Here is a 27,650-nt window from a genome sequence, read left to right on the forward strand (position 1 = left end):
GGGTGGAGGAGGAGATGAGTCATCGATGACTCATGCACACGTGTGAGTTTGAAATTAATGGTTTTCCATTAGTGCACAAAAGACACTATTATGTATTCCGTTTTCGGCCTAAGCTAACCTTTTGTTGTATATTATTAATGCGTTTCTGCCGGATATGAGTCATGGGTGCTTTAGGCACACGTGGGAACTTGGAATTAATGGTTTTTCCATTAATGTACAAAAGACATTTTCGGCCATTTTGGCGTCGGTGGTGAGTCATATTTGGTATAATTAAGGATCCGGATTTACCCGTATTCAACCGGTGCCGACGCGTTCGATCGGAGGTAGAAGATATTATAACACATGTTCGCTTTAAAGGCGAAGAAATTGAACGATGTATCCTATATGAAAACGAAGTATGCGAGCAGAATCCATGTTATTAATATTAACCTGTTACGGAAGAACCTGTTATGTGGTTGCATTCATCGGCACCCCCAAACCGCGCGCGTTCATGGACACGTGAGGGGAAAAAAGGTTCTCTATTGTTACGGCCCCCATCGCTTGGTCTTCTTCCGAAGTTGAATGGAAGTCAAGTGTCGCCAAATTTTTACACACGAGTATTGATTTTCTTTGAGGTTCCAATTTTATTTGGTGGAAGTAATCTACGCGGTATTTCTGCCGCCTTTCGTAACATTGCAAAGACTATTTAACCAAATCCGTAAGGAATTTGGCTGAACTAGGAACATTCAGTTCCAGTATCTACAAGTTAAAGTGGAGGCGATCCACTATTTGCCCTTATTTCGGGGTTGCGAACCACAGTCCATTTGATTATTGCCTTATAAACATCAGGATTCACGTAAAATTGACCAGATGTTTTTACTGTTAGAGACAATATTTCGCATTTTTTGTGTATTTTTACTCAGAAAACGCTATTTGAACGATTCAAGCAAGAGTTCGCATGGGAATTTAGACACACAAACTGTGTTTCTTCAACTTTAGCTGAAATTTAGGTTTATTTTTTTACTCTAATATCACAATTTCTTCTATTCAGGCAACATTTTTTATTAAATTTTGGACTAACAAAGACATTTTTCAACTTTTAACTTGTTATTTTAAAAGTTTATTTCCATTTTTTACTCTAATATCACAATTTCATCTATTCTGGCAGGAGTGTTTATTGCAATTTTGACTTGCAAAGATAATTTTTTCAACTTCTTTTATTAATTTTTCTATTTGTTGCCTTTTGTATCTTATATTTTTTAATTCTTAACTTTGAGTTTTGTTCTTTATTTAAAAAATTTCTCTATCACTAAGGAAGAAGTACTTTTAAGTAAAACTGTACCCACAAACTTTATTATTACTATTATTATTAGTATTATTATTATTATTGTTGTTGTTTTTGTTTTGATGTAGTTGTTGAATCTTGTTGTTGTTGTTAGGGTTTATTGACTTCCACTACGCTATTTTTGGTTTGCTTCGTAGGAAAGTTTGTTTATTTTAGAGTTTCCTCGGTATTTTCTTACTGTTAGGGTAAGTAAAGTTTCCTAAATATATGAGTAGGGTTCCATATATTCTTGTTCTTGCATGTTTTTCATATGATGTGATCACCACAACTCTCCAAGTGCTTTTACTGCATGTTTCCATTTTTATTGAGGCTTGGTGGGTCCTAGAGCCACTTTATGCATGAGAGAAAGCTTGAAAATTTTGATCTCAGATAGCCGTCAACCTTATGTCAGAGTATTTTCGAGTATATTTTAGTCTTATTATGGCCCACTAGAATATCATGGCTTGCTTATTTTTTAAGTATGTTGCGCAGTTATTGTATTTTTGCTTTTGCTTTCTAGATAAACTGTATGGAATGTTTAATATTTGTACTTTTTTGCACTTATAAGAGGCCAAACTTTTACTGTAACTAAAATTATTATGTCTCTAAGCACTGAAACCCCTTTACCAAGAGTACTATAACTGAATGTTTATTAATATTGTTTCTTTCATCCCTTAAATATAACAATTTAACAATATAATGACAAATCACAGGACAAGTCGATGTTAGCAGATGACTACGTGGCTCTTAAGTCCACCTGCCAAACTTTTCTTACCATGCTATTTACCTTTATAGTCTTTTATTCGGGTACGTTTCAAGTACTATTGACTTTTTGAGTGTTTGATTAATACCAGGGGTTATTTGTATCTGTTATGCTGTATTATTCGAGGCTTCTATTTTTTATTCTACATTCACTATATGTCCCTGAGAACTAAATTCCACTGACTGAAGCTTAAAGCTTAGGCTCTACAGCATGTTGAATGGTTAAGCACTGGTCAATATGAATTTTACAGAGGCTAGTAGGAGGCATAGGAACACATGCCAGAGCATTATTAGCGTGCAAGAAGCACTTTCAGGGAGTACTACGAGGAAACGAAGTTGATTTTTTGAGGGCTTTACCAGTTACACAGCCAATATTTGCTATTTCAAGTAACTACATGTACCAAAACATTTTACAGCCCAACACTAACTAGACTTCAATTTATATTTTATTAGGTGCTAAATGTAGCAAGAACACTGATTGTACATACTTTTGAGAATCCAACTATTTCAGGATTTTTTCTATGTACGCATATTTTTATTGATTACTAACTTTAACAGACCAATCAGGAAGACGCCAAAATTCACTAAACTTAGTACTATAGTGTATGTGATTGCATGAAAAGTAGAAATTATAACAACCACAAGATTTCGCTTTTTTTGCTTTTGGGACTAATCGTGACGCTGAGGATGAATGGATGGCCAAAAATTTTAAGGACTGGATGTATTTTTACCACTACAGACGCCTATGTAGAAACACTAGAGTACTGTTAGCTTTCAAAATTGAGGTTATACTGTACTGTTTTTTAAATATTTCGTATTTGGCACGCTTAACAAGTCACATTTATATCCATTTCAGGACAAATATTGCTAAAACTCTCAAATTAATGTGTACAACTTTATATTTCTGCTATCAAAGGAATTAACAACCCTATTTTACAAACAAAGGGTATTGTTTACACTTTATTTACTTCAATCTGAGACTAATATTTTACAGTAATTGAATCATTCAGCCCTAGTCAATATTTTACTGCATCAGAAAGTTTGTTATTAATCTAATAAGTATCCTATTTTGTGCTATTCTAACGCAAACGTTGTTTAATTCACTGGTTATAATGCAAACTTTTGCACAAATTCGATATATTCACTACCTTCAAACCAAACAATTGTACTTATTTAGCGCATTTCATTTATATTTCTTGTAATTAACTTATGTTTCTTATAATTAACAATCTAAACTAATTACTTTGGCATGTTAAAAACCTTATTTTTTACTATTTCCTATTCTATCAGGTTCTATATTGCTGTTTTTATCAATTTATGTAAGACCACACTCTGGTAAATGCCTATATATTCTCTTTTATACACACGCACGCACGCTACACACACACTCACACACACACATTTACACACTTATACGAACATACATCTGACGTTTTTCAATATTTTGCTATGAAGTTTGCATCCACGCTATTCAATCAAGGGCAGGCAATGTAGTATTTATGAGTATTAGTAATCCAAAAGTGGTGTTTTTGGTGTCCAAGTTCAGATGAGAGTCTGCTATGTGCCTTTTGCAGGGGATTGCATGTGAAGTGTATCCATATTGAGCATTATTGAGTGTGTATGCTTCCAAGTTTTGCTGTTATTTTCCTATAATTCTGTGAGACTGTAGAGAGTTCTCCCTTTTCAACCAGTTTTCTTTCATTGATTGGATACTTTTTGGGAACTTAGCAGTTTTTTATGTTATGAAGCAGATTGTTGTAGAATATTTTGCATGGTCTTTTGTGATATTGAGTGGCTGCTGTAACGGTAGTAAGTATCTTTCCTTCTTGTGTTGATGTTCTCGTGTAGGTTTCCTATTTTCGGTCAAGTTGCAGTACTTAGAATAATCGCTATTGTCTTATTGATCTACGAAGCTCCTTTGAATAATCATTTGCATGTGACCCTATACTCCACGTTGTACTTTGTTCTGGGAGCTATCTTTTGAAGCCTTGGCATTCTGCTAGTACAGCATTATTATCGTAGAGGTAAATTAGTTCGTGAAAATATGTATTTTTCTGATTAACTATAGTCGCTTAGTTGTTCTAGCAGGTATAAGTAGTTACTGGTGATGTTGTTAATTGTCTATTCGCACAGGCTATGTATGATGTAGCGTATTTGTGTTGCCTGTCCCTTTTTTATTCCTATGTTGTTGAGTTTCTCCATAAGCATGTCCTGTTTTACTCTATTCTATGCCTTGTTGCTGCTAGATATCTGAGGTATGTTGCTGGTTCATATCTGACTTAGCTTGTTTGACTATCTATTATTTTTGCTATGGCTGTGGCTATTGATGTCCCTTTCTGAATTCCATGTTGGTTTCTGTTTATCCTTGTTGCTGCTTGTTATCTGAGTTAGGTTGTTTGACTTCAGGACTATCCTTTTTTAACTTTATTGTTGATTGCTTTTTTGTTTATTTCCTTATTTGTTTTTATTTGTTTACTGAATCTATTTGTTTTGTGTCTTGTAATATTATTTACTATAGTAACAAAATTATTTTCCTTCCATCCCACATTTATTATTCTGAGCAACAGAACTTCTCCTTCTTTCCCATATATTTGATTATTTCTGGTGTAAAAGTACATTTTTTTCAAAGTGAATGTTTTAAAAGTACAATTTATAGAAAGTTAATGTTTTAAAAGTACAATTTTTACAAAGTTAATGTTTTAAAAGTACAATTTTTACAAAGTTAATGTTTTAAAAGTACAATTTTTACAAAGTTAATGTTTTAAAAGTACAATTTTTACAAAGTTAATGTTATAAAAGTACAATTTTTACAAAGTTAATGTTTTAAAAATACTATTCTTTCAAAGTTAATAATTTAAGAGTACAATTCTTCTGCTATTTGAACTTTTGTACAATTTTGTTATTTTTGTTAAAATAAATATGTTAGTTGATATAAAATTACAGTAAATTTTCAGGAATTTATATATTAAATTTCAAAATAGTGTTATTTGCTAAAGATAGCGGACAAAATAAATTAAACTTTGACAAATACTGAACAAGAAATATACAAGTATGTTGATAAATATCAATTTTTAAAAATAATTTTGTTACTATAGTAAATAATATTACAAGACACAAAACAAATAGATTCAGTAAACAAATAAAAACAAATAAGGAAATAAACAAAAAAGCAATCAACAATAAAGTTAAAAAAGGATAGTCCTGAAGTCAAACAACCTAACTCAGATAACAAGCAGCAACAAGGATAAACAGAAACCAACATGGAATTCAGAAAGGGACATCAATAGCCACAGCCATAGCAAAAATAATAGATAGTCAAACAAGCTAAGTCAGATATGAACCAGCAACATACCTCAGATATCTAGCAGCAACAAGGCATAGAATAGAGTAAAACAGGACATGCTTATGGAGAAACTCAACAACATAGGAATAAAAAAGGGACAGGCAACACAAATACGCTTCATCATACATAGCCTGTGCGAATAGAAAATTAACAACATCACCAGTAACTACTTATACCTGCTAGAACAACTAAGCGACTATAGTTAATCAGAAAAATACATATTTTCACGAACTAATTTACCTCTACGATAATAATGCTGTACTAGCAGAATGCCAAGGCTTCAAAAGATAGCTCCCAGAACAAAGTACAGCGTGGAGTATAGGGTCACATGCAAATGATTATTCAAAGGAGCTTCGTAGATCAATAAGACAATAGCGATTATTCTAAGTACTGCAACTTGACCGAAAATAGGAAACCTACACGAGAACATCAACACAAGAAGGAAAGATACTTACTACCGTTACAGCAGCCACTCAATATCACAAAAGACCATGCAAAATATTCTACAACAATCTGCTTCATAACATAAAAAACTGCTAAGTTCCCAAAAAGTATCCAATCAATGAAAGAAAACTGGTTGAAAAGGGAGAACTCTCTACAGTCTCACAGAATTATAGGAAAATAACAGCAAAACTTGGAAGCATACACACTCAATAATGCTCAATATGGATACACTTCACATGCAATCCCCTGCAAAAGGCACATAGCAGACTCTCATCTGAACTTGGACACCAAAAACACCACTTTTGGATTACTAATACTCATAAATACTACATTGCCTGCCCTTGATTGAATAGCGTGGATGCAAACTTCATAGCAAAATATTGAAAAACGTCAGATGTATGTTCGTATAAGTGTGTAAATGTGTGTGTGTGAGTGTGTGTGTAGCGTGCGTGCGTGTGTATAAAAGAGAATATATAGGCATTTACCAGAGTGTGGTCTTACATAAATTGATAAAAACAGCAATATAGAACCTGATAGAATAGGAAATAGTAAAAAAATAAGGTTTTTAACATGCCAAAGTAATTAGTTTAGATTGTTAATTATAAGAAACATAAGTTAATTACAAGAAATATAAATGAAATGCGCTAAATAAGTACAATTGTTTGGTTTGAAGGTAGTGAATATATCGAATTTGTGCAAAGGTTTGCATTATAACCAGTGAATTAAACAACGTTTGCGTTAGAATAGCACAAAATAGGATACTTATTAGATTAATAACAAACTTTCTGATGCAGTAAAATATTGACTAGGGCTGAATGATTCAATTACTGTAAAATATTAGTCTCAGATTGAAGTAAATAAAGTGTAAACAATACCCTTTGTTTGTAAAATAGGGTTGTTAATTCCTTTGATAGCAGAAATATAAAGTTGTACACATTAATTTGAGAGTTTTAGCAATATTTGTCCTGAAATGGATATAAATGTAACTTGTTAAGCGTGCCAAATACGAAATATTTAAAAAACAGTACAGTATAACCTCAATTTTGAAAGCTAACAGTACTCTAGTGTTTCTACATAGGCGTCTGTAGTGGTAAAATACATCCAGTCCTTAAAATTTTTGGCCATCCATTCATCCTCAGCGTCACGATTAGTCCCAAAAGCAAAAAAAGCGAAATCTTGTGGTTGTTATAATTTCTACTTTTCATGCAATCACATACACTATAGTACTAAGTTTAGTGAATTTTGGCGTCTTCCTGATTGGTCTGTTAAAGTTAGTAATCAATAAAAATATGCGTACATAGAAAAAATCCTGAAATAGTTGGATTCTCAAAAGTATGTACAATCAGTGTTCTTGCTACATTTAGCACCTAATAAAATATAAATTGAAGTCTAGTTAGTGTTGGGCTGTAAAATGTTTTGGTACATGTAGTTACTTGAAATAGCAAATATTGGCTGTGTAACTGGTAAAGCCCTCAAAAAATCAACTTCGTTTCCTCGTAGTACTCCCTGAAAGTGCTTCTTGCACGCTAATAATGCTCTGGCATGTGTTCCTATGCCTCCTACTAGCCTCTGTAAAATTCATATTGACCAGTGCTTAACCATTCAACATGCTGTAGAGCCTAAGCTTTAAGCTTCAGTCAGTGGAATTTAGTTCTCAGGGACATATAGTGAATGTAGAATAAAAAATAGAAGCCTCGAATAATACAGCATAACAGATACAAATAACCCCTGGTATTAATCAAACACTCAAAAAGTCAATAGTACTTGAAACGTACCCGAATAAAAGACTATAAAGGTAAATAGCATGGTAAGAAAAGTTTGGCAGGTGGACTTAAGAGCCACGTAGTCATCTGCTAACATCGACTTGTCCTGTGATTTGTCATTATATTGTTAAATTGTTATATTTAAGGGATGAAAGAAACAATATTAATAAACATTCAGTTATAGTACTCTTGGTAAAGGGGTTTCAGTGCTTAGAGACATAATAATTTTAGTTACAGTAAAAGTTTGGCCTCTTATAAGTGCAAAAAAGTACAAATATTAAACATTCCATACAGTTTATCTAGAAAGCAAAAGCAAAAATACAATAACTGCGCAACATACTTAAAAAATAAGCAAGCCATGATATTCTAGTGGGCCATAATAAGACTAAAATATACTCGAAAATACTCTGACATAAGGTTGACGGCTATCTGAGATCAAAATTTTCAAGCTTTCTCTCATGCATAAAGTGGCTCTAGGACCCACCAAGCCTCAATAAAAATGGAAACATGCAGTAAAAGCACTTGGAGAGTTGTGGTGATCACATCATATGAAAAACATGCAAGAACAAGAATATATGGAACCCTACTCATATATTTAGGAAACTTTACTTACCCTAACAGTAAGAAAATACCGAGGAAACTCTAAAATAAACAAACTTTCCTACGAAGCAAACCAAAAATAGCGTAGTGGAAGTCAATAAACCCTAACAACAACAACAAGATTCAACAACTACATCAAAACAAAAACAACAACAATAATAATAATAATACTAATAATAATAGTAATAATAAAGTTTGTGGGTACAGTTTTACTTAAAAGTACTTCTTCCTTAGTGATAGAGAAATTTTTTAAATAAAGAACAAAACTCAAAGTTAAGAATTAAAAAATATAAGATACAAAAGGCAACAAATAGAAAAATTAATAAAAGAAGTTGAAAAAATTATCTTTGCAAGTCAAAATTGCAATAAACACTCCTGCCAGAATAGATGAAATTGTGATATTAGAGTAAAAAATGGAAATAAACTTTTAAAATAACAAGTTAAAAGTTGAAAAATGTCTTTGTTAGTCCAAAATTTAATAAAAAATGTTGCCTGAATAGAAGAAATTGTGATATTAGAGTAAAAAAATAAACCTAAATTTCAGCTAAAGTTGAAGAAACACAGTTTGTGTGTCTAAATTCCCATGCGAACTCTTGCTTGAATCGTTCAAATAGCGTTTTCTGAGTAAAAATACACAAAAAATGCGAAATATTGTCTCTAACAGTAAAAACATCTGGTCAATTTTACGTGAATCCTGATGTTTATAAGGCAATAATCAAATGGACTGTGGTTCGCAACCCCGAAATAAGGGCAAATAGTGGATCGCCTCCACTTTAACTTGTAGATACTGGAACTGAATGTTCCTAGTTCAGCCAAATTCCTTACGGATTTGGTTAAATAGTCTTTGCAATGTTACGAAAGGCGGCAGAAATACCGCGTAGATTACTTCCACCAAATAAAATTGGAACCTCAAAGAAAATCAATACTCGTGTGTAAAAATTTGGCGACACTTGACTTCCATTCAACTTCGGAAGAAGACCAAGCGATGGGGGCCGTAACAATAGAGAACCTTTTTTCCCCTCACGTGTCCATGAACGCGCGCGGTTTGGGGGTGCCGATGAATGCAACCACATAACAGGTTCTTCCGTAACAGGTTAATATTAATAACATGGATTCTGCTCGCATACTTCGTTTTCATATAGGATACATCGTTCAATTTCTTCGCCTTTAAAGCGAACATGTGTTATAATATCTTCTACCTCCGATCGAACGCGTCGGCACCGGTTGAATACGGGTAAATCCGGATCCTTAATTATACCAAATATGACTCACCACCGACGCCAAAATGGCCGAAAATGTCTTTTGTACATTAATGGAAAAACCATTAATTCCAAGTTCCCACGTGTGCCTAAAGCACCCATGACTCATATCCGGCAGAAACGCATTAATAATATACAACAAAAGGTTAGCTTAGGCCGAAAACGGAATACATAATAGTGTCTTTTGTGCACTAATGGAAAACCATTAATTTCAAACTCACACGTGTGCATGAGTCATCGATGACTCATCTCCTCCTCCACCCACGACACGTGGCGCTAGATTAATTAACAATAGCGTCACCCCTCGAAAATGAATAAAAAACCCATTAATGTCAATTAAAAGGTCTATTGTTTGGTCTTATCTCATTCCAATTCTACTCTCCCTCCCCATTTCCATTCTTCTCGATCCCGAGCTCATCTCTACAGTCACCGGCAATAAAAGTGGGATACTTAGATCCTGAAATCCTCGCTCCCCTGCAAGGCGTTATTTGCGTTGCCTAACTGCACGGCGGTGGCAGAAGTTGCAATTGAAAATTTGCTATTAAAATCCACTTATCCCAGTAGAGTTAGGCAACACACACAATGCCTTGAGGGAAAGCGAGTTTTTCAGGATTTAGGTGTCCCATTTTTATTGCCGGTACATAACACCGTACATAATGTTTTAAAAGAATGTAAATGTGTGATCCCAGCCATCCTCAAGGGACATACAGCTGCTACTCCTGCCGTCCGTCGAAGGCATTTAAGCATAGTAAAGACCTTATGAAACAGAAATACACAGAATATGTAAACACAGTCACAAATGACCTCCTTACGAATCCGAAGATATTCTGGACATTGATAAATTCACGGAGACAAACTAAACGCATCCCTTTGGAAGTAACACACAATGGCATTTCAGCGGTTGGTAATGATAGAGCTGAACTATTCAATCAAACATTTAAAGAAAATTGTTTTCCATGGTGTTTTAGATCACCCGCCTATCAAATCTATCTGCTCTCACTCTCTTTCTACCGTCTTTACAGAACCAGGTGAAGTATTGCACTTCCTTACCTCCCTTCTTCTGACCAAGCATCTGGACCAGACAATATTCCTACTATTTTCCTTCAAAAAACAGCTCACTCACTAGCTACTCCTCTTGCAATGTTATACAATAGGTGCTTCTCTGAAGGCTACTTTCCCACTCAATGGAAGAAAGCAAACATCATTCCTATTTTTAAATCTGGCAATGCGAACCATACTACATGTTACAGGCCAATTTCTCTCCTTTGCACACTTGCTATTGTCTGTGAAAAAATTCTGAAAAAAAGACTTTAAAAAACCCAGCACAACACGGCTTTCTTCCAAATTCTTCATGCCTTACCAATCTGTCTTCTATGCAATCCTATGCCATAAACGCCATTACTAATCATAATCAGTTGGATGTTGTGTACTTTGATCTGTCCAAAGCTTTTGATTCAGTGGATCTCCATTATTTACTGCATAAATTATCTAACAGATTTAACATAACTGTAAACACGTTAAAAATAATGAAAGACTATCTAAGAAATAGACAACAACGTGTTATACTTCCTGGAACTCCTTCTAACTGCTTCCTGTTATATCTGGTATGCCGCAAGGAAGCGTTCTTGGTCCTCTGTTACTTGTATTATATCTGGATGATCTCACAGATCTCTTAATTACCCCATCTCAAGCACAATTCTAAAGTTCGCCGATGATTGCAAGATTGTGAGAGAAATAAAACAGCCATCAGACATGCAACTTCTCCAAAATGACAAACAGATTCTCTGAATGGTATAAGCGATGGAAACTGTCCATAAACCCTTCGAAATGCTTTTTCTTAACAATTTCATTGATACAAGACATTCTTGAAGGTAATTATACACTCACGGACATCCCTCTAGCAAAAGAAACACAACACCGAGATCTAGGTATCCTCATAGATTCTAAACTAACTTTCGAAAATCACATATCAACCATCACAAAAAAGGCAATGCGTATGCTAGGCTTACTTTACAGATTTACCGAAATCCATAACCCGAAAGCACTTTCCATTTACTTCAAAACATTTGTGTCCCCCATTCTAGAATACTGTTCACCCATCTGGAACATGGCTGCCCCTTCTCATACCTCCAAGATCGAGCGTGTTCTCAGCTTTTTCCTCTCCATCGTTCGATATAGAGTGCCGGCCCTGAGACACCTACCTAAGATAGATCTGCTTGTAAACTTAAACATAAATACTCCAGAATCACGTAGATACGTTGGAGATATGAAATTACTACATAAGATCATTAATGGAAATGTAAGATGCAGCATCCCACTCCACGAACTCTCCCTCGAGTGCCCAGACATAAAACACGGAGCAAGGAAACTTTCCACTCTCCAACTCCCAGACTCTCATTCATACAACGTTCATTATTGCATAGGCTACCGACCCAATTCAATATCATCTCAAACCAAGTAGATATATTCAGTTCACATTGGTCTTTTATCACCAACTTGAAAACAATTGTACATAAGTAATGCATTGTGAAAATAATCTGTTTACCTTGGTACTGTCTTGGCTTGTTTATATTTATATTTTGTTTATTTTATTTTATCTTGTTTTGTGTGTGTTTTTTAACACTAGTGGACTGTTTTACTGTTGTTTCTTTCCGGTTTAAAATGGCTTCTGCTGTACTGGAAATTTCAATAAATAAACAACCGCACTATCGTTGTATGCAGAGGCACAATACCATCTACTCCTATTTCTTCTTTCCGGTTAAGCTCGAGATTTATTCCTTATTTATTTTTGTATTTTTCTTATTGAAAACTTCTCAGAGCCATCACCATATCTTCTGCCAAGGGTCCCGGGTTCGAATCTCGGCCTGGGCATGGTGTTATTTGTGAATGTCCATCAATTTCAACATCATTACTCATCCTCATCGTCACGATTTGACAGAATTGGCAGAGAAGCGGCGCTAAATAACGAAAATCAAATGAAACCGCCATCTCCCTCCAAACCGAGCGATTGAAGTTCAACGGGGAACAGCCCAGCAGTTGCCTTTTAGTTTCCCCATACAGAATGTCGATCAGTGGCGAAGCGTCCTATGAGGCCCAGAGGCCGGGCCTACCCTAATATATTTGTCTATATAACGGATTATTTTATTACTTATAAATTTCATTAAACGACGCTTAATAAAAGAAAACTGAAATTCTTGGTCTTCCGATAATTACCGCAAGTTTGCAACCCTGCCTGGAACCGTATCTGAGCATTCAGCGAGGCCCGCCCGAGAGTGCCTCAGCTGGTCCCATAACAACCTATGTGATTCGTGCGGGAAAGCATAATTTCAGGGGTGCGTTCGCCTGTAATGTAACCTGAGAGGCCGGCCTCTTTTCTCTCTCTCACCCCCTCTCCCTGACTTCCGAAGAGTGCCGATCGTGTACGAACGCGTGACGAAGCAGGCAGTGGACGTACAGAGCTTGTTGAAGCAGTGTTTCCATGGAAGATTCAGAGCTGTGCCGGGAGCGGTGCACACCCAGCTGCTAACATGTAGCGAAAATGTGTTGCTAACACCTCTAATCCTGGCCTCCTCACCTATCAAAGTAGGCATTATTAGAATTCTAACTGCAAATAATGCATGCAAGTTGGTTACCAGTGTTAAGTTTGGTGCTTTCAGCTCTTTTGAGGAACCGCTTTTCGCGAAGTGTTAGCTGCTGGATGTGCCCCACACCAATCTCGATTCAGAGAGGGAAAGTATATTATTTCTTTGAGGAAAGGGATATTGAGGCGAAGTTTCCTTTCATGATTAGTGACATAACTGAAAACGCGCTACTTTTAAAATGGGGCAAAGTACGTACAATGCAAACGTATAGAGAAAATCCATGTGACTGAAATTTTCTGGTCGGTGTGTTACATAGTCCGTGTTCTCATTTAGCATTTCATCATTTTCTAAATCATATTATATATTTTTTAAAAAGTCCCCTGTTGAAGAAGAATTATATGCATAAAAGACTTAAAAAGAAATAATTGATTGATAGATTTAGTTTATTTTACTTGGCTTTCTGCCATTTTTGGCTAATTGGGAAGATGAGAATGAGCGATAATATGATGACATTGACGAAGGGACATTCACGAAGAACACCAATGCCCAGGTGCCTGAGGCCCTTGTCGTAGCACGCTGTTATAACCAATCTGCCGCGGAGGTCAGCATTAAAAAGAAATAAACGCTAAGTGACAATCAAGTGAACCAACCATTTCTGTAATGCGAGAAACATTTACAATACTGTTATTGAAGTAGCAAATAATTTTTACGAGCAGCTTTAATCTAACAAATGTAAGATGGCTAGGGCCTGACAGAACGGCTTTTTCATTGGGTGACGCGTGGCCAGAACATCGAGTCCCATCGTCACTGTTTTCTGACCTTCGAGACAGAAGCGCCTTTATTCTCAGATATCTAATTGAGACTAGATTAAAGTAGAATCTGATCCAATGCCTCCAGGAGGAATCGAACCTTCTACTTCTTGATTATAAGGCGAGAGCGTTAATCACTACATTATCCTTTACAATCACTATCCCGACTTAAGTAGACGAGATTCAGGCAATATGTTATCAATTATTATCTAGGGGCTTTATTTTAACATACTACTGTTAAAAAAAATCACATCTTCCCCTCCCCCCAAACCCTGCTCCGTCCTGTGCCTACCCTTCCAGAGACAGCACGCTTCGCCACTGATGTCGATGCAATACGTCCTAACACTCGCAGCATGTATAATACAATAGCATTTCAGCCACTCGTTATCCACGCAGTACAGGTAATAGTCAATGAGTGAACACTTGAGCAGCCTTATATATTGTCAATATCTAAGAATTCCCATTAGCGTCAAATCGGGACTTAGCGGTGCCCAAGGAAAGGGACCTGCTCTGGCTATCCAATCTTCTGCGAATCGGTTGCAAGGCTTCAACGAACTGAACAGCTTAGCCTGTAATGCCCATGCCTATCCGGGAACAACGGTGTCTATAAATTCGGCATCTCTCTACAATTGCACTGCGTTTGGTACCGACAATCCTACAGTTCTGTGCTGTGTGTGTTTCAATTATAATTATATGAGCGTGTTCTTCCTATGCCAGATTTACGTGGTTTCGGAGTCAGATCCCCACTTCAATCTGTCCTCATATTGACATTTGAGGGGGAGTTTTACCCCCTAAAACAATTCTTAGCCGAAACAAAAAACAGGTATTTCTTCCCTTGGCCCCATCTATACACCTGCCACGTTTCATGGAAATCGGAGGGGGACACAGGGGTTAGATCCCCATTGCAATTTGTCCTCATCTTGACATTTGAAGGGGGTTTTGCCCCCTAAAACAGTTTTTTAGCCGAAACAAAAAAAACAGTATTTCTTCCTTTGGGTCCCTCTATACACCTTCCAAGTTTCATGGAAATCGGAGGGGGAGACAGGGGTCAGATCCCCCACTTCAATTTGTCCTCATCTTGACTTTTGAGGGGGGTTTTGCCCCCTATAAAAGTATTTTAGCCGAAACAAAAAAACACGTATTTCTTCCTTTGGGCCCCTCTATACACCTGCCAAGTTTCGTGGAAATCGGATGGGGACACTTAGATAACCTCCCTTGTAAGAAGCATCCATGACAAATTCATACCTACCAGAGAGAAAATTTATAATGATATCTATAAAAGTAAGGAAAACGAATATGATATATCAATTAAATCTGAGAAAGCTCACTATTTATCAGAAAAAATAAAAAGTAACAGCAATAAGTCTAAAATCATTTGGGATATACTGAACAAGCAAAGAGGGAAAGATAACAAAGAAGCTAAATAAAATATCTCACTATCTATAAATGGTACCGATGTAAAAGAACCACAAACTGTAGCAACAATATTCAATAACACTCTTTCGAACGATAACCCAAATACTAGATTGAAAACGAAATGCGCTAAGAATTTTGGCCGATACACAAATACCATTCAAAACTTTATCATTCTAGAAGAAATATGTATAAACGACCTAGAAAAAACTATTAATTCCCTGAATATCAAGAAGTCATGTGACATTGATAGTTGGTTAGACAACTATAATAAAGTTGTACACACTCTCTACTTCTGCCTCTGCAATTTGCTATAAATTCATCAATAAGGAATGGCATATTCCCAAAGATCTTAAAAGTGTGTGTCATAAAACCGATATACAAAAAGGGGACTAAAACAGATCCCTTAAATTACAGACCAATAGCAATTACATCACCGTTCTCCAAAATACTAGAAAGAAAATAATCTGCAATAAATTTCATGATTTTTGCTCAAAATTTAATATTATAAATCAATATCAACACGGTTTTCAAAAAGACAAATCAACAAATTTAGCAACTGTACAATTTATGAAAATAATTACTGAAGCCTTGGATCACAATGAAATTCCAAGCACGTTTTTTTTAGATCTGTCTAAAGTATTTGACTCGCTCAACCACAACACACGTATGCATAAACTGCATAGTCTAGTCCAGGGTTTCTCAACCTGGGGGTCGCGAGAGGATTTCACGGGGGTTGCGAAGGGAGGCGAAAAAGATAAATGTAATGAGGGTCTAGCGGATAAAATATTTTTTTAAATTATTTTGAATTTATTTTGATAGACATATTTTTATTTCTATACTTATTGTTAAATATAGCAAAAAATATTAAACCTTTTTTTAACAGATGAAGAATCGTTTAAAAAACAATTCAAATAAATGAGGTATGAAACTAGTGAAAACTGCATATTGAAATACAAGAAAAATACAACAAAAACTGCATATTGCAATACAATGCAAAATGAAGGCTAGTGTGAAACCTGAGCCTGGTGTGATTTCACCAGTGCGATGGCAATGTCCGGTTGAATTTTCGTGACGCACATTATCAAGTCATTCTCAACTGACAAGCGGTTTCTGGTCTTTATTTTAATGCTTACTATGGAAGAGAAACCACTTTCGCACAGATACGATGTAACAAAGGGAATTGTGATTTTTAAAGCAGCAGATACCAGACCAGGATATTCTTCTCTTCAGCCAGAACTTGTCCATGTTTTCATTACAGAATGCCAGTTGCAAAGATTTGTCGCACGATATTTCTATCAGTTTATCAAGAAGTTGTGGGCTTAGATTGGCTATTTGATGGCCTCTTCAACGAAGGGGTTTAATATCCATCTTGAACTGGCATTTTCATCAAAGGGAATATATTCTACCATCTGCTCTTGAAGCCCTTCTCGATGTTTGCACATTAAACTGGACAGCGTCTTCAAGTCAAAAGAATAATCGCAAGTTGAAATAAAGTCTTGAGTCGGAGGAAAGTTTCCAAAATTGTGGATTTTGACTCTGGATGCCCAAACTCCTAATTTCTTCTGAAAAGCATTTACTTTGTCTTGAACAAATAAAATGGCTTTGTCCCGTCGTTGCAAGGTCAAATTTAAGTCATTTAGATGAGTGAAGATGTCGGCCAGATAAGCCGGCTGAAGCAGCCATGTTTCAGAGGTAAAAAATCAGTTAGTTGGGGATTGGATTCCTGTAAAAACAGTAACTACATATAGGGGTCGCTGGCAAGAGGATGTGATAAAAGGGGGTCGTGATAGGAAATAGGTTGAGAACCACTGGTCTAGGCATTCGAGGTGGCACATCTAACCTAATTAAGTCGTTTAATTTATTTCCGAAATGCCGTGCTTGGAATTTCATTGTCCTTCAAGAACCCCACAGGAACAAGGTTTCAGCGAGATTGGTACAGAAACGTCTGGGGCCTGGATCAAAGAAATTAATCGAAAAATTCAGGTTCGACCAGGACTCGAACCCGAAGTTTCTGGCTTATCGCCTTTGCTCTACAAACTGAGGTACCGAGCCAGTCCTGGACTGGCCTACCGCTGTTTGACCTGCGTGGAAAGTTTGTCAACTTGTCAAGAGTGAATCTTCACGTTAATGAAACTCATGTAGAGAGATTTCTCAAGCTATTGCTGACATTGGATTAGATATGGGCTCATGGCTTTAGACTAGGGACAAAAAAAAAAAAATCAAAGGAATGGAGGCATTACAAAGTATCCCCGTACAAAAAGTCAAACACGTACGACCCGAAAGCAAGGTTCCTTCCCGTTTTGTGGGATGCTGATGTCATGGTGCCATGGAGTCTGTAGAAAGGGTCTCCACATCCCATGTAATTTTCTGAACGAGTTACGCAGGAAAATCAAAGAGAAGTGGAGTGGAAAATTTACGTCAGAGTGCTCTTCCATGAGAATAATGCACCAGTTCACAGTGGCAGAGGTTTATCAAGAATTTTCCATCTGGGCGGTGTAAGGGTGAATTTAGAGCTAAAATGACCAGAATTTAGACGTTTGTGAAAATTTTAGGGTGTGTTGAAGAAATTTTGGGGGTGTTAGGGGGTGCTAGGTGTATGGATAAATCACTGGACAGTAGCCATGGCTGGTATTCATAACTATGTATTCCAATTGGCTCCTCCTATTATATAGAATATTCCCTAAGTTGAATGCGGTGCCTGAGAATCGTCATTTTTCAACACGTGATATCGTTATAGCAGTTGTGGACCGCTTTCTGAAATCTGAAGAAAGTACGTTCACGGATGGAGCCACTACTTCTACCTAGGCCACGAACGTTTCAATCACCCCAGAGCAATTGATGACTTAATGAGAGGGCTATGGTGATTTTTATCAAAACGATTGATTCTTAATTAGAATGTTCAGGACACCAGAAGATAATTCTCTTGCTTTTTTTCCAGTCTTTATTACCAGCTCTCCAACAAGAACTGGGAGTTAGTATTATGAGTACTTACTTATATTCTCATATATACTTTTAATTTCAAAATTTGAAATCACCTAGTCCTGGTCGGGACTCAAACCAGAACAATCGGAGCTAAATGATAAACACCCTTGACCAGAAAGGCTGGCTACTTTAAACAAGGTAAGAAATCTCTGATTTTATATACACCAGGGATTTATTTTCTTCTCTAGCCTTTCCTTAGCCTTGGTGGTGAAGTGTGTTGTGTGCCTAGCTCCGATACACACACATATTTTATTTTCATAATATTGTTTTGAACGCGCATTACATAGCTTACAAAGAAGAAAAATCGTGTCAAAGATATTGAGAATTCGCCGGTGACCATCCGACTTCATCCATTGTCTTTGCAGTTGGAAAAGATACCCGCAAATGGTCCGCGTTTGTCCATGTTTGCCTCTTCTAACGAACTTCTATTGATGCGTTTCTTGACGTCATTTCCTGTCCGAAAATACGCACGCACGCACACCGTAGTTTGCATCCTCTCTTGTCTCTTCATTAAAGCGGATGTGTTGAACGACAGAATAAGTGATGACATGCGAGGGAGATTCGATGCATCGCTGCTTCTGCTATCACGCTTGGAAGACTGTGGACTCACAGGACAGGGTATTAAGCAGCAAACAGCATACTTATAGATAATTCTCCAAATTTTGGAGTAGGTATTTTTAATTCGAAAGTACTTGATGGTTTGAATTCATGCTGCTACTCTTTGGTTTCGATCAGTCCACTTGAGGAACATAATACTACTACTACTCTTGCTCCAAATCATAAAGTTTGTCAAAGTTTGTTTTAAGTCCACTTTATGCTCAGAAAGGTCAGTTGGGGCTAGACCCACAGTTTAAAGTGTGGCCCGAACCAATGTTCAATGTTCCTCTACCGGGATCGAACCCAGGACCCCTTGATTACAAAGTGGCAGTGTTACCATTACGTCATCGGTAAGGCTCACTTACTCCAATTCGCTACTATTATTATGTGGAAATAATAATAATAAATTGAAGCGAAAATAAACAAAAGGAAACACCCGGATCACATTGCACGATAGAGCAAATCTGCCTCTCGAAATTCAATCAATCAACGAATGAGACTCAAAGACTTGTCTACATTGTTTTGTCCCTTTCCTATTAGAATTACCGCTTGATGTTCGTTCGAATCAGGGGTACCCATTCCTCCCAAGACCTATGACGCAGTCCCCCCCAAACGGGTAGAACATCCCCCTCCCCCTTTATGCCGAATCATTTGCTCAAATTATTTTCTTCAGACAAAATTTCCGGAACAGTGTAACACAGACATATTTAGGCAATATGTGTTTACTTTAGGTATTGTTTACAATGTAGATAATTACATGTATATCGTATATTACTTTGACATCGATTGAAATAACATTTTACGCAAATGGTAATAATTTCTGACGTTGTTGCAGCAAGCTTATTGATAATTTCCTCAATTGGCTCCACTTTTAAAATATCGGACTCACAGGATGGAATTAAGTTAGGCATTAACCACTCATCAGCCATACACGAACGTAGTCTGTTTTCAATGGCTCTAATTACACTCATTGTGCGTTCTGTAGAGCAATTTGTCAACTTATTTTATATAATACCTGCAAATTTGAAAAGGTCGACAACTGGACAACAACACGGTATGGTTAACCCATTTCTATAAATCCATAACTTATTCAGAACCTGTCATGTCGTGTGTACCTGAACTTTCTAATTTTCTCAATCCCATCTTCCCCATCGCTATTAACCACAAGGTAAAAACGTGACGTTAAATAACTCAATATTAATAATGTTTTCCATTGCAAGGCTTCAGAAACACTTTACTACAATCAAACCACGTGAACAGGAAGGATAGCATAAAAAAACTTTTAAAATAATTACCTGTCATGCTTCTCGTGGCTCATCTCATTAGGCTGATTTTGTTAACCTGGTCCCGCACCTGAACCTGAAGCACTTTCATCATCGGTGTAATTTTTCCAAGGCCCACTTCCAAATTTAACTTCCACAGTTTTGTACTTTATGGGAAGATTATTTTTAGTTTTATATACATGTTTAAGTTCACAGTGTTTTTCCACTTATCTTGGCGATGAATGGTATTACACGTGTACTCCACACACATGTACGCGTATTTGAACGGTCTTGTAAGACTCTATGGAATGAATGTTCCCCTTTCAATTTACATAGTCAATAAAAGTAAGCTTTAGACAAAGAAAACTGACAGTATTATACAATTATCCAGTCAGTCGTAGCACAGGAACACAACAAGCGAACAGTAGCGGCGACTGGGTTCCAAAAGTAGGGGAGCAAAGTGCCAAAACTGGGGGGGACAGTTTACCTTCCCTTAGTGCATTAGGTTTAGCATAGTGCAGGGGCAAAAGTGGCAAAAAGTGTGTGGGGGGGGGGAATTCGCCCACGCCCTCTCCCCCCAATCTCCGCCACTGCAAGTGAAACAAATCGTGCCTGAAATCATCCAACACTAAGACTGAAGTCTGCAGTGTCCGAAAAACACCAGACATTGTTTACTACTGGCCGAGATGCCAACAATCGAAACCTTTCATTGCAAGAAGCACAGTTCATTCATGTTTCCTAACATAACGTACAAAACTTCCTCGGCTCACTGCCATTGTTAATGTGCTGAACCTTATTTTTAACATTTTGTCTGCTTGAATATGCGAACAGCGCACCCCCCCCCCCCAGGGTGCGAAATAATTTAAGACTGGTGGGGGAGAAAGATCTTAATATACAAACCTCATATATATATAAATTATACGATATACATATTTATAATGTTATTAAAAGTAAAAATAAAATACTAAGTTAAAAATATATTATTATTATTATTAATTACCCAAAAATCAAATATTATAAAGTAGCAAACTACGTCATTTACTAACTGGTTAAAGATGTTAATAAATTATGAAATAGTTGAAGTGGTTTTATTATGTGTAAGTTTTTATTAAGTTTTTTGCTTTATGTTAATATAAATCAATTAGATTTCATAGTTATTATTGTTTTGCATTCGTGATTTACTTTTATTGTGCGTAATGATGTAGATTTGTTAATGATCTCTTGAGACAGAAAAAAGCATTGAACACTCACAACTACACTAATTGTGTATGTATTCGATATTATTCTTAGTACAGTATATTTGAAATTAAATGTAAGACGCGTCATGAATCCCCCCTGTGGGCACCCCTGGTTCGAATAACTCCATTGCAGTGGTTACTGTATGAGCACGGGAACGTTTGTTAGATCCAGAGTCCTTATATAGAAAAAAGTAGATTTAATCCTGAGCCAAAGCATCTGAGAAAATAAATTTCTCTTCAAAACTCTAAATGGTACTTAGTAGTTTGTTTTTGTCAAGTTAAGAGCGTTCGTCAAGTTCAAATCGAAGTCCATTTGCCATACAGAGACCCAATGATATCGGGACAACAGTGCTATGAACCTCTGTGGTTGGCGCGGCATCGAAATTAATATGACAGAAAGTAGATTTCTCTCTATCACTAAATCAAAGTTTATCGCAAACGATCGCAGAATTCCTTTCAGGGAAGAGGAAGCAAGGTATTTTTTTTTGGGGGGGGGCATATTTACCCCCATAATTGCATGGCATCTTAAAAATAAAAAAAAGCACCCATTCAGTTTGAAATTGAGGACTAAAAGTTGTAAACGTTGTAAGTGCCAAAAGTAAAAGTGTTGGGATATCGCATCGTTCAGCACATCAGCCCGTACGAACGTTTACACTAGTGCCTTTTTACACGCCCTTTGAACTACTTAAAGAGGGCTACCAGCCACTTTTCACGTTTACCACATTATAAAGCATGGCACATTTCACAGTTTAACGTGGAAAACGGTGTTTGAATTATTGTGGCACACACAGCGTTTACCAATTTTAGTCTTCAATTATCATATTTCTCCTTTAGCATAGGGCGTCAACCTCATGACTATGCAATATAAACTCACTAGATCGACCGTCTGACCACGAGAGTCAGCGATCGATCTAAAATATTCCAACTTTAAAGATCTTGCAAATATAAATTTAACGCGACGCATTTCTTTGATTACTCATCAGTCTGTCTATTTAAGAAGAATTACTTCATTACATCTTAAAGTTTTTATGAACTCAGAAATTATCACTAAAAAATCAACTCCATCCCCTTTGTAGCTGGTCATGTATTTTCAAATGTGAGGAGTAGCTCCATGTCTCTAGGCGTTTGGTAATCGATGTATGGATAGTAGGCTCGCCTTTTCAAATGAAAAAATGAATTCCAAACAATACAACACGTACGATGTATCCAATGGTAAATAGAAAATTGCATCCATTCCATTGGCTTGTTTACTGCTTTGTAAAACCAGACTGAATTTTGAGCTGTTTCTCCCTCCGATGATAAGGCCCCCACTACAACTGGTGATGTTAACAGGCATCACGCATCGAACTTTATGACGCAGTAGTCGCCGTTGGTTGTTTTATAACATTGAGACCTATTGTATTCTTGCATCGTCTCATTCGTCGTCTTACATTTGTATGAGTCACCTGCATAGGTATGTGGGTAGTCGCCCACGTGGTTGAATTTTGGCTTTTGCTGGACACACATTCACACTATAACAGCCACCAGATCTAACAGAGGTTTACTGAGCGCAGTTTACGTTGTGGAATATTTCTAGATTAACGACATGCTGCGGATGCCCCATTGAACAACGTATACACTACAATCAAAAGTCAGATTGCATCCCTACCAAGGCAATTCCCCTTTTTAAATTAATATTCTGATTTGTAACAAATATTTCTATTCGATTTTCAGTTTCGCTTCCAAATCAGTTCATGAAGCGAATAACTCTTCCTGATTTCAAATGTCGTTAAGTAGAAATTTCACATTACTTCCAACTACTGTGGAATTGAGAACAGATGATTATTGCATAAAGTTGTTGTTAGTTAAAAATAGCAATATTTTAATAAACGAAATGCAATCTAATCAAATCCAAAACCACGTCGTTGATTGAATTTAAGATTCGTTGGACAAAAAACTTCAGTAGAACTAGTAGAATTGCCACATTTTCCTCGAAATATATATATATATATATATTTCGTTTTATTGTAGGGCACACACATTATTTAAATGATCGTACCAGCATTTTTCGCTTACACCGAATACAGTTTTGCGAGGTGTGTGTGTTGGCAGTGTGCGGCACCAAGAATATTTTACGAGATCACTTTGTTTGCAGCTAGAATTCCCAACCAGAACAAGACTTCATTCACGAGGAACCACTAGAGACCCACGTCCCGATCAAAAGTACTAAATTTTAGAAGATATAAATTTGACTTTGACCAAATTTAATTTAACTACTGTTGCTGTTCATTCTTCCAAAACTCGTTGAGTATAAGTCATGAACTCAAATAGGAAATACTTAAGAAAAAACTGAGGGTTATTATTTGATGAATAATTTACTCAGTTATTTACCTAGTAGTAAGGGAAACTATTATTATTATTGTAAAAAGAGAAATTATTTTAATTCAGTATATTTCGAAAAATATATTTCAAAGAAGCAAGTGTGAATGTTTCCAACAAAAAACACTGAACATTGACTGTGTTGGTGTTGATGCTATGCACAGATTCGGAGTTATATCTAGAAACAGGTTTATTTTGCTACATAGTTGATATTACGACTAGATCAACTTCGAAAGAAATATTATGCAGAGCTGAAATTGCAAGAGTGTTGACCATCCCATTTTAGGGCAACATTCCAGTTCCGGAAAACACTTAAGGGCACTATTTCCAAAGCGAACTATGAAAGTGGAAGTGTGTTCCAGTTAGTGGATAACATATGGTTGTTATTTTGTCATTAAAACCTTGTGAACAGACGGAATTTAACAGAATGTACACATAATTCAAGCAGGTCCCTTGGGGCAATTTAGTGATATAAGGGGTTATGTTGGATGGCATGAGATTAAAGTTCATTCTTTGATAAGGAGAAGTTCGAATCATGCTTACGTGTCTGTGACCTAAATACTGTGATAGCTGCAAGTGAAACACACACCACTAACAGTCCCGTCCTTTGTTTTCAAAACCACAGGAGACGTCTGCCGTGTCTAGTCCGGTTAGTTCCGCCCAAAGACAAGAAGTAGAGGATACGATGGCTAATGTGAAAGAAGAAATGCTCAAGGTGAGTGTGGGATTCGATCACCAAATGGTCTGTTTTCAAAGCATGAAAGTATGCTGCACCATTAACTAAATGAATTTAATTGCATGATTGAAAACTACGGGTGCAGTTGCACGATTATTCTGCATTTTTGAAGTGAGTAGTGTGTTGATTATAGCACGTTGGTTCTTTTCTCTAATTCATACATCATCAGTTTCTCTCATTTTGTACATGCATACAGCTACAAGGAATTGTTAATTATGCCTGTAGATAATTATTCTCACATGTATTTCCTACTGAATTGGTATTTTAAAATTTTTCTTTTCGCGTGACACTAACACCCTTAGGTATTTTAGTGCATTCTATTTGCTAGAATTTCTTACATTAATAATATAGTCCTTAGTGCACGAATATCATGGACGTTTTCTAAGTGGCAGCACAATCGCTCATGCACAATGGTGCTTCAATCTAGCATTGTGTATTTTCTTCAAAGTTTCTCCAATATTTGTGTTTAATTTCAGATTGAAAATGACATTTTAACATTTACATGTTAAATGTTTCATTCATGAAGATTTCAAATTATGGACATTCTTCACACGAAAATACATTGCATAGTAATGACAATTATTTACTGTAATGCAACTGGACCATTTTAACATTACTGAAATAAGAATGAGGGAAAAGTGCTGCACGAGATGTTCATTGCATGTTCTACATTTAACCCTTTTCGGCTGAGAATCTTTGGAAGTGGCTTTTCACTTTTCGATTACAACACTGTGTAATGTAACCAAACCGTTGATGGAAATGGATTACTCACTGCCTGGTATTGAATCTTACCGCTGGATTGGTTATTCCATTTTCGTGAGAATTGCTTTAGTGCTTGGCGGCGATTCAATTTTATTTGCTGGGGGGGGGGGGGGGGGGCAGGGCTTCGCTATCAGAAATCAGATGGATGTTAGTGGACTCAGTGTTACCAAGGAATTGGGGACCTGAATAGATATCTATCTACACACTGCTCCAATAACATAATTTCTTCGTTCCTTCGTAACTATGGTTGAGATCCACACGAATGAAACAAGATATACATGGAACTCTCGACATAAAAACAGATTCATACGAGATATTTAAAAGTACGTTAATCCGTACCAAAAGCGTCAAAAGCTTATTGTGGTTTATTGTGAAGTAAGTGACTGAATGCTTGCATGAATTGAACGTATGATTCTAGATCCTCATAACTGCCCTAGTTCAATAAATGTTGCATTATGCAAGATAAATTATGCTTCTTCTCAAACACTCAATAACACTCACAATGATTTATTTTTACACCGTATTATTTGAATTCAGAAGTGTACATTTTCGTATTTTGTGAAGTTTCAGGGATTGAAAATTAGATTTCCGTTATCTGAGCGCTTATGACCATTTTGCTTTCTGTGATAAAGTACAAGACGTTTTAGATGTAATGATCTGTGGTAACAGTCTTAGGCTTTGTACTACTAAAAGTTGGAACGAAAAAAAGCATAGTCATGGGAGGAGATCGAGAGCACGATCGCCATCATGCGCCATATAAAGTGCCAGACTGGAGGACTTTCAAGATGGAGAGTTCTCCAGTGTGTGTTAAGTACCAGAAATTGCTTGCAAGAGAGGGTCTGAAGGATCCATGGTTATGCAGTGAAATATGGAGGTATCATTCAGAATGGAGCACCCCTACATATGTTGCTTTACTCAAACAAGTGGGGAAATACTACAGGCTTGGGAAACCATATGAATATCAGAAGAATTACAGCGATCAGCAAAACTGTTTTTCTCCGTTGTGTAGTGAGGTTGTGAATTTAAAGTCTTAGATTTAGAAGAGATGTTATTTTGGCTTTTGATATCTTCTGTTAGTTCATAATTAATTCCCATCGTCGCGATTAACATAGGGACATAGTAGAAAACGTGCAAGTAAAAGACAGACACAAAATATACAGCAATAGGTAGTACCAAGGGAACAATACGTGGAGTGACCAGCAGAAACAACAAAATTAATATTCGGGCTCCGGAAAAAAATATCGTTGATAATACGTATCGGGCAGAAACGCTGCGGACATTACCAAACACATTTAAGATACTATCAAACCTGCGAAGGTGACGGTTTTAAATAAACAGTTTAAAAACATGTGCAAGAAATAATTCAACTTCCTCCGCTGGTTTCTTAACTGCACTCTTGAGCTCGTTTATGCATCATGATAAGATTTATTTATTAGTATGTGGAAACAGTGTGTGCAATATTATCTGATATAGGGGAGGGTGGGGCAAGTGAGGCAGGTTGGGCAAGTGCGTCCACCCTAGCAGAATTGTATACCACAACAGGAAATGAATTGGTTGGTTGGTTGAATTTGTGTTTTATATCCACATTACGCACAGCAAGGCTGGGACTGGGCCTACAGTTTAAAGTGGGATCCGAATCACTATGTGCCTCCAGTGGTTATCGAACCTGGGACCCCTTGATTACAAGCCGATGACGACAGGAAATGACCCCGCGAGAAGTAGTTGGTGTCGTGGTAGCTGGAGAGGCTGTGTGTGAAGCAGTTGTGCGCTCCCTTGAAAATTACATCCACATGCAGACTTAACTTATTTCATTTTTAACAGAGAAGTTAATTATTTTTTTGTGTTTGAAATGGATAAAAATGCTCATAACTGTTCTACGTGTAGCCTAGTAAAAGTTTTTTTCTTCTCAAATAAATGACGTGCACACTGTGACTTTTCTTTTCTTAAGGGGTCCTCACTTGCCCTAATCTCAGGTTGTTGTTTTTTAAGATAACACAGTAAGAATATGTTACGAAGAAATTAGGAAAACATACAAGGTGTTACTCGACCATTGTTCCGATTGGTAACACACTGCTAGAATTCAGCTACTTCAGCACCTCTCTGCGTACGCCAGTGGTACTAAATCACAATGAATATGTACTTCCTTACACAATGTCGAACAGTGCATTGCCATGCTTTTTGGTCATCGTTTAATTTAGGCATCGATGTGCCAACCCTGATTTGTTTCTCTGTAGTATACTTGATTTGTACCTTCCGTTGTTGTTGCTATCTTGGTTGCAATGGGTTTATGTTATATGCCGTGAATGATCTTTTGACATGTGTTAAGATGCAATATAATATTCTCACCGGAACGCCTGATCACTATTGCAACAGCGATACCATTTCTTGCACCGACTGTTCTATCGTGTTTACTCTCTGTACCACAACTTGTTTCT

General features: G+C 36.7%; 2 protein-coding genes across 8 annotated transcripts in view; one reads left to right on the forward strand and one right to left on the reverse strand.

Annotated features, from left to right (window-relative positions):
- Window positions 1-27,650, reverse strand: part of LOC145983853 (prestin-like) — a 327,363-nt gene that overhangs the window by 233,347 nt on the left and 66,366 nt on the right. The window lies entirely within an intron of this gene.
- Window positions 1-27,650, forward strand: part of CRMP (Collapsin Response Mediator Protein) — a 276,601-nt gene that overhangs the window by 60,522 nt on the left and 188,429 nt on the right. For 3 of the 4 annotated variants that reach the window (XM_083116907.1, XM_083116909.1, XM_083116908.1), the window contains exon 3: window positions 24,343-24,432. The exons of the other annotated variant lie outside the window; for it this stretch is intronic. In XM_083116907.1, the coding sequence (XP_082973033.1) occupies window positions 24,343-24,432 (90 nt within the window). The remainder of the gene's footprint in view (window positions 1-24,342; window positions 24,433-27,650) is intronic. 4 annotated transcript variants of the gene reach the window in all.

The sequence above is a fragment of the Lepisma saccharinum genome, chromosome 2, assembly GCF_977018435.1.
Source record: "Lepisma saccharinum chromosome 2, izLepSacc3.1, whole genome shotgun sequence".
Classification (NCBI taxonomy): Eukaryota; Metazoa; Arthropoda; class Insecta; order Zygentoma; family Lepismatidae; genus Lepisma; species Lepisma saccharinum.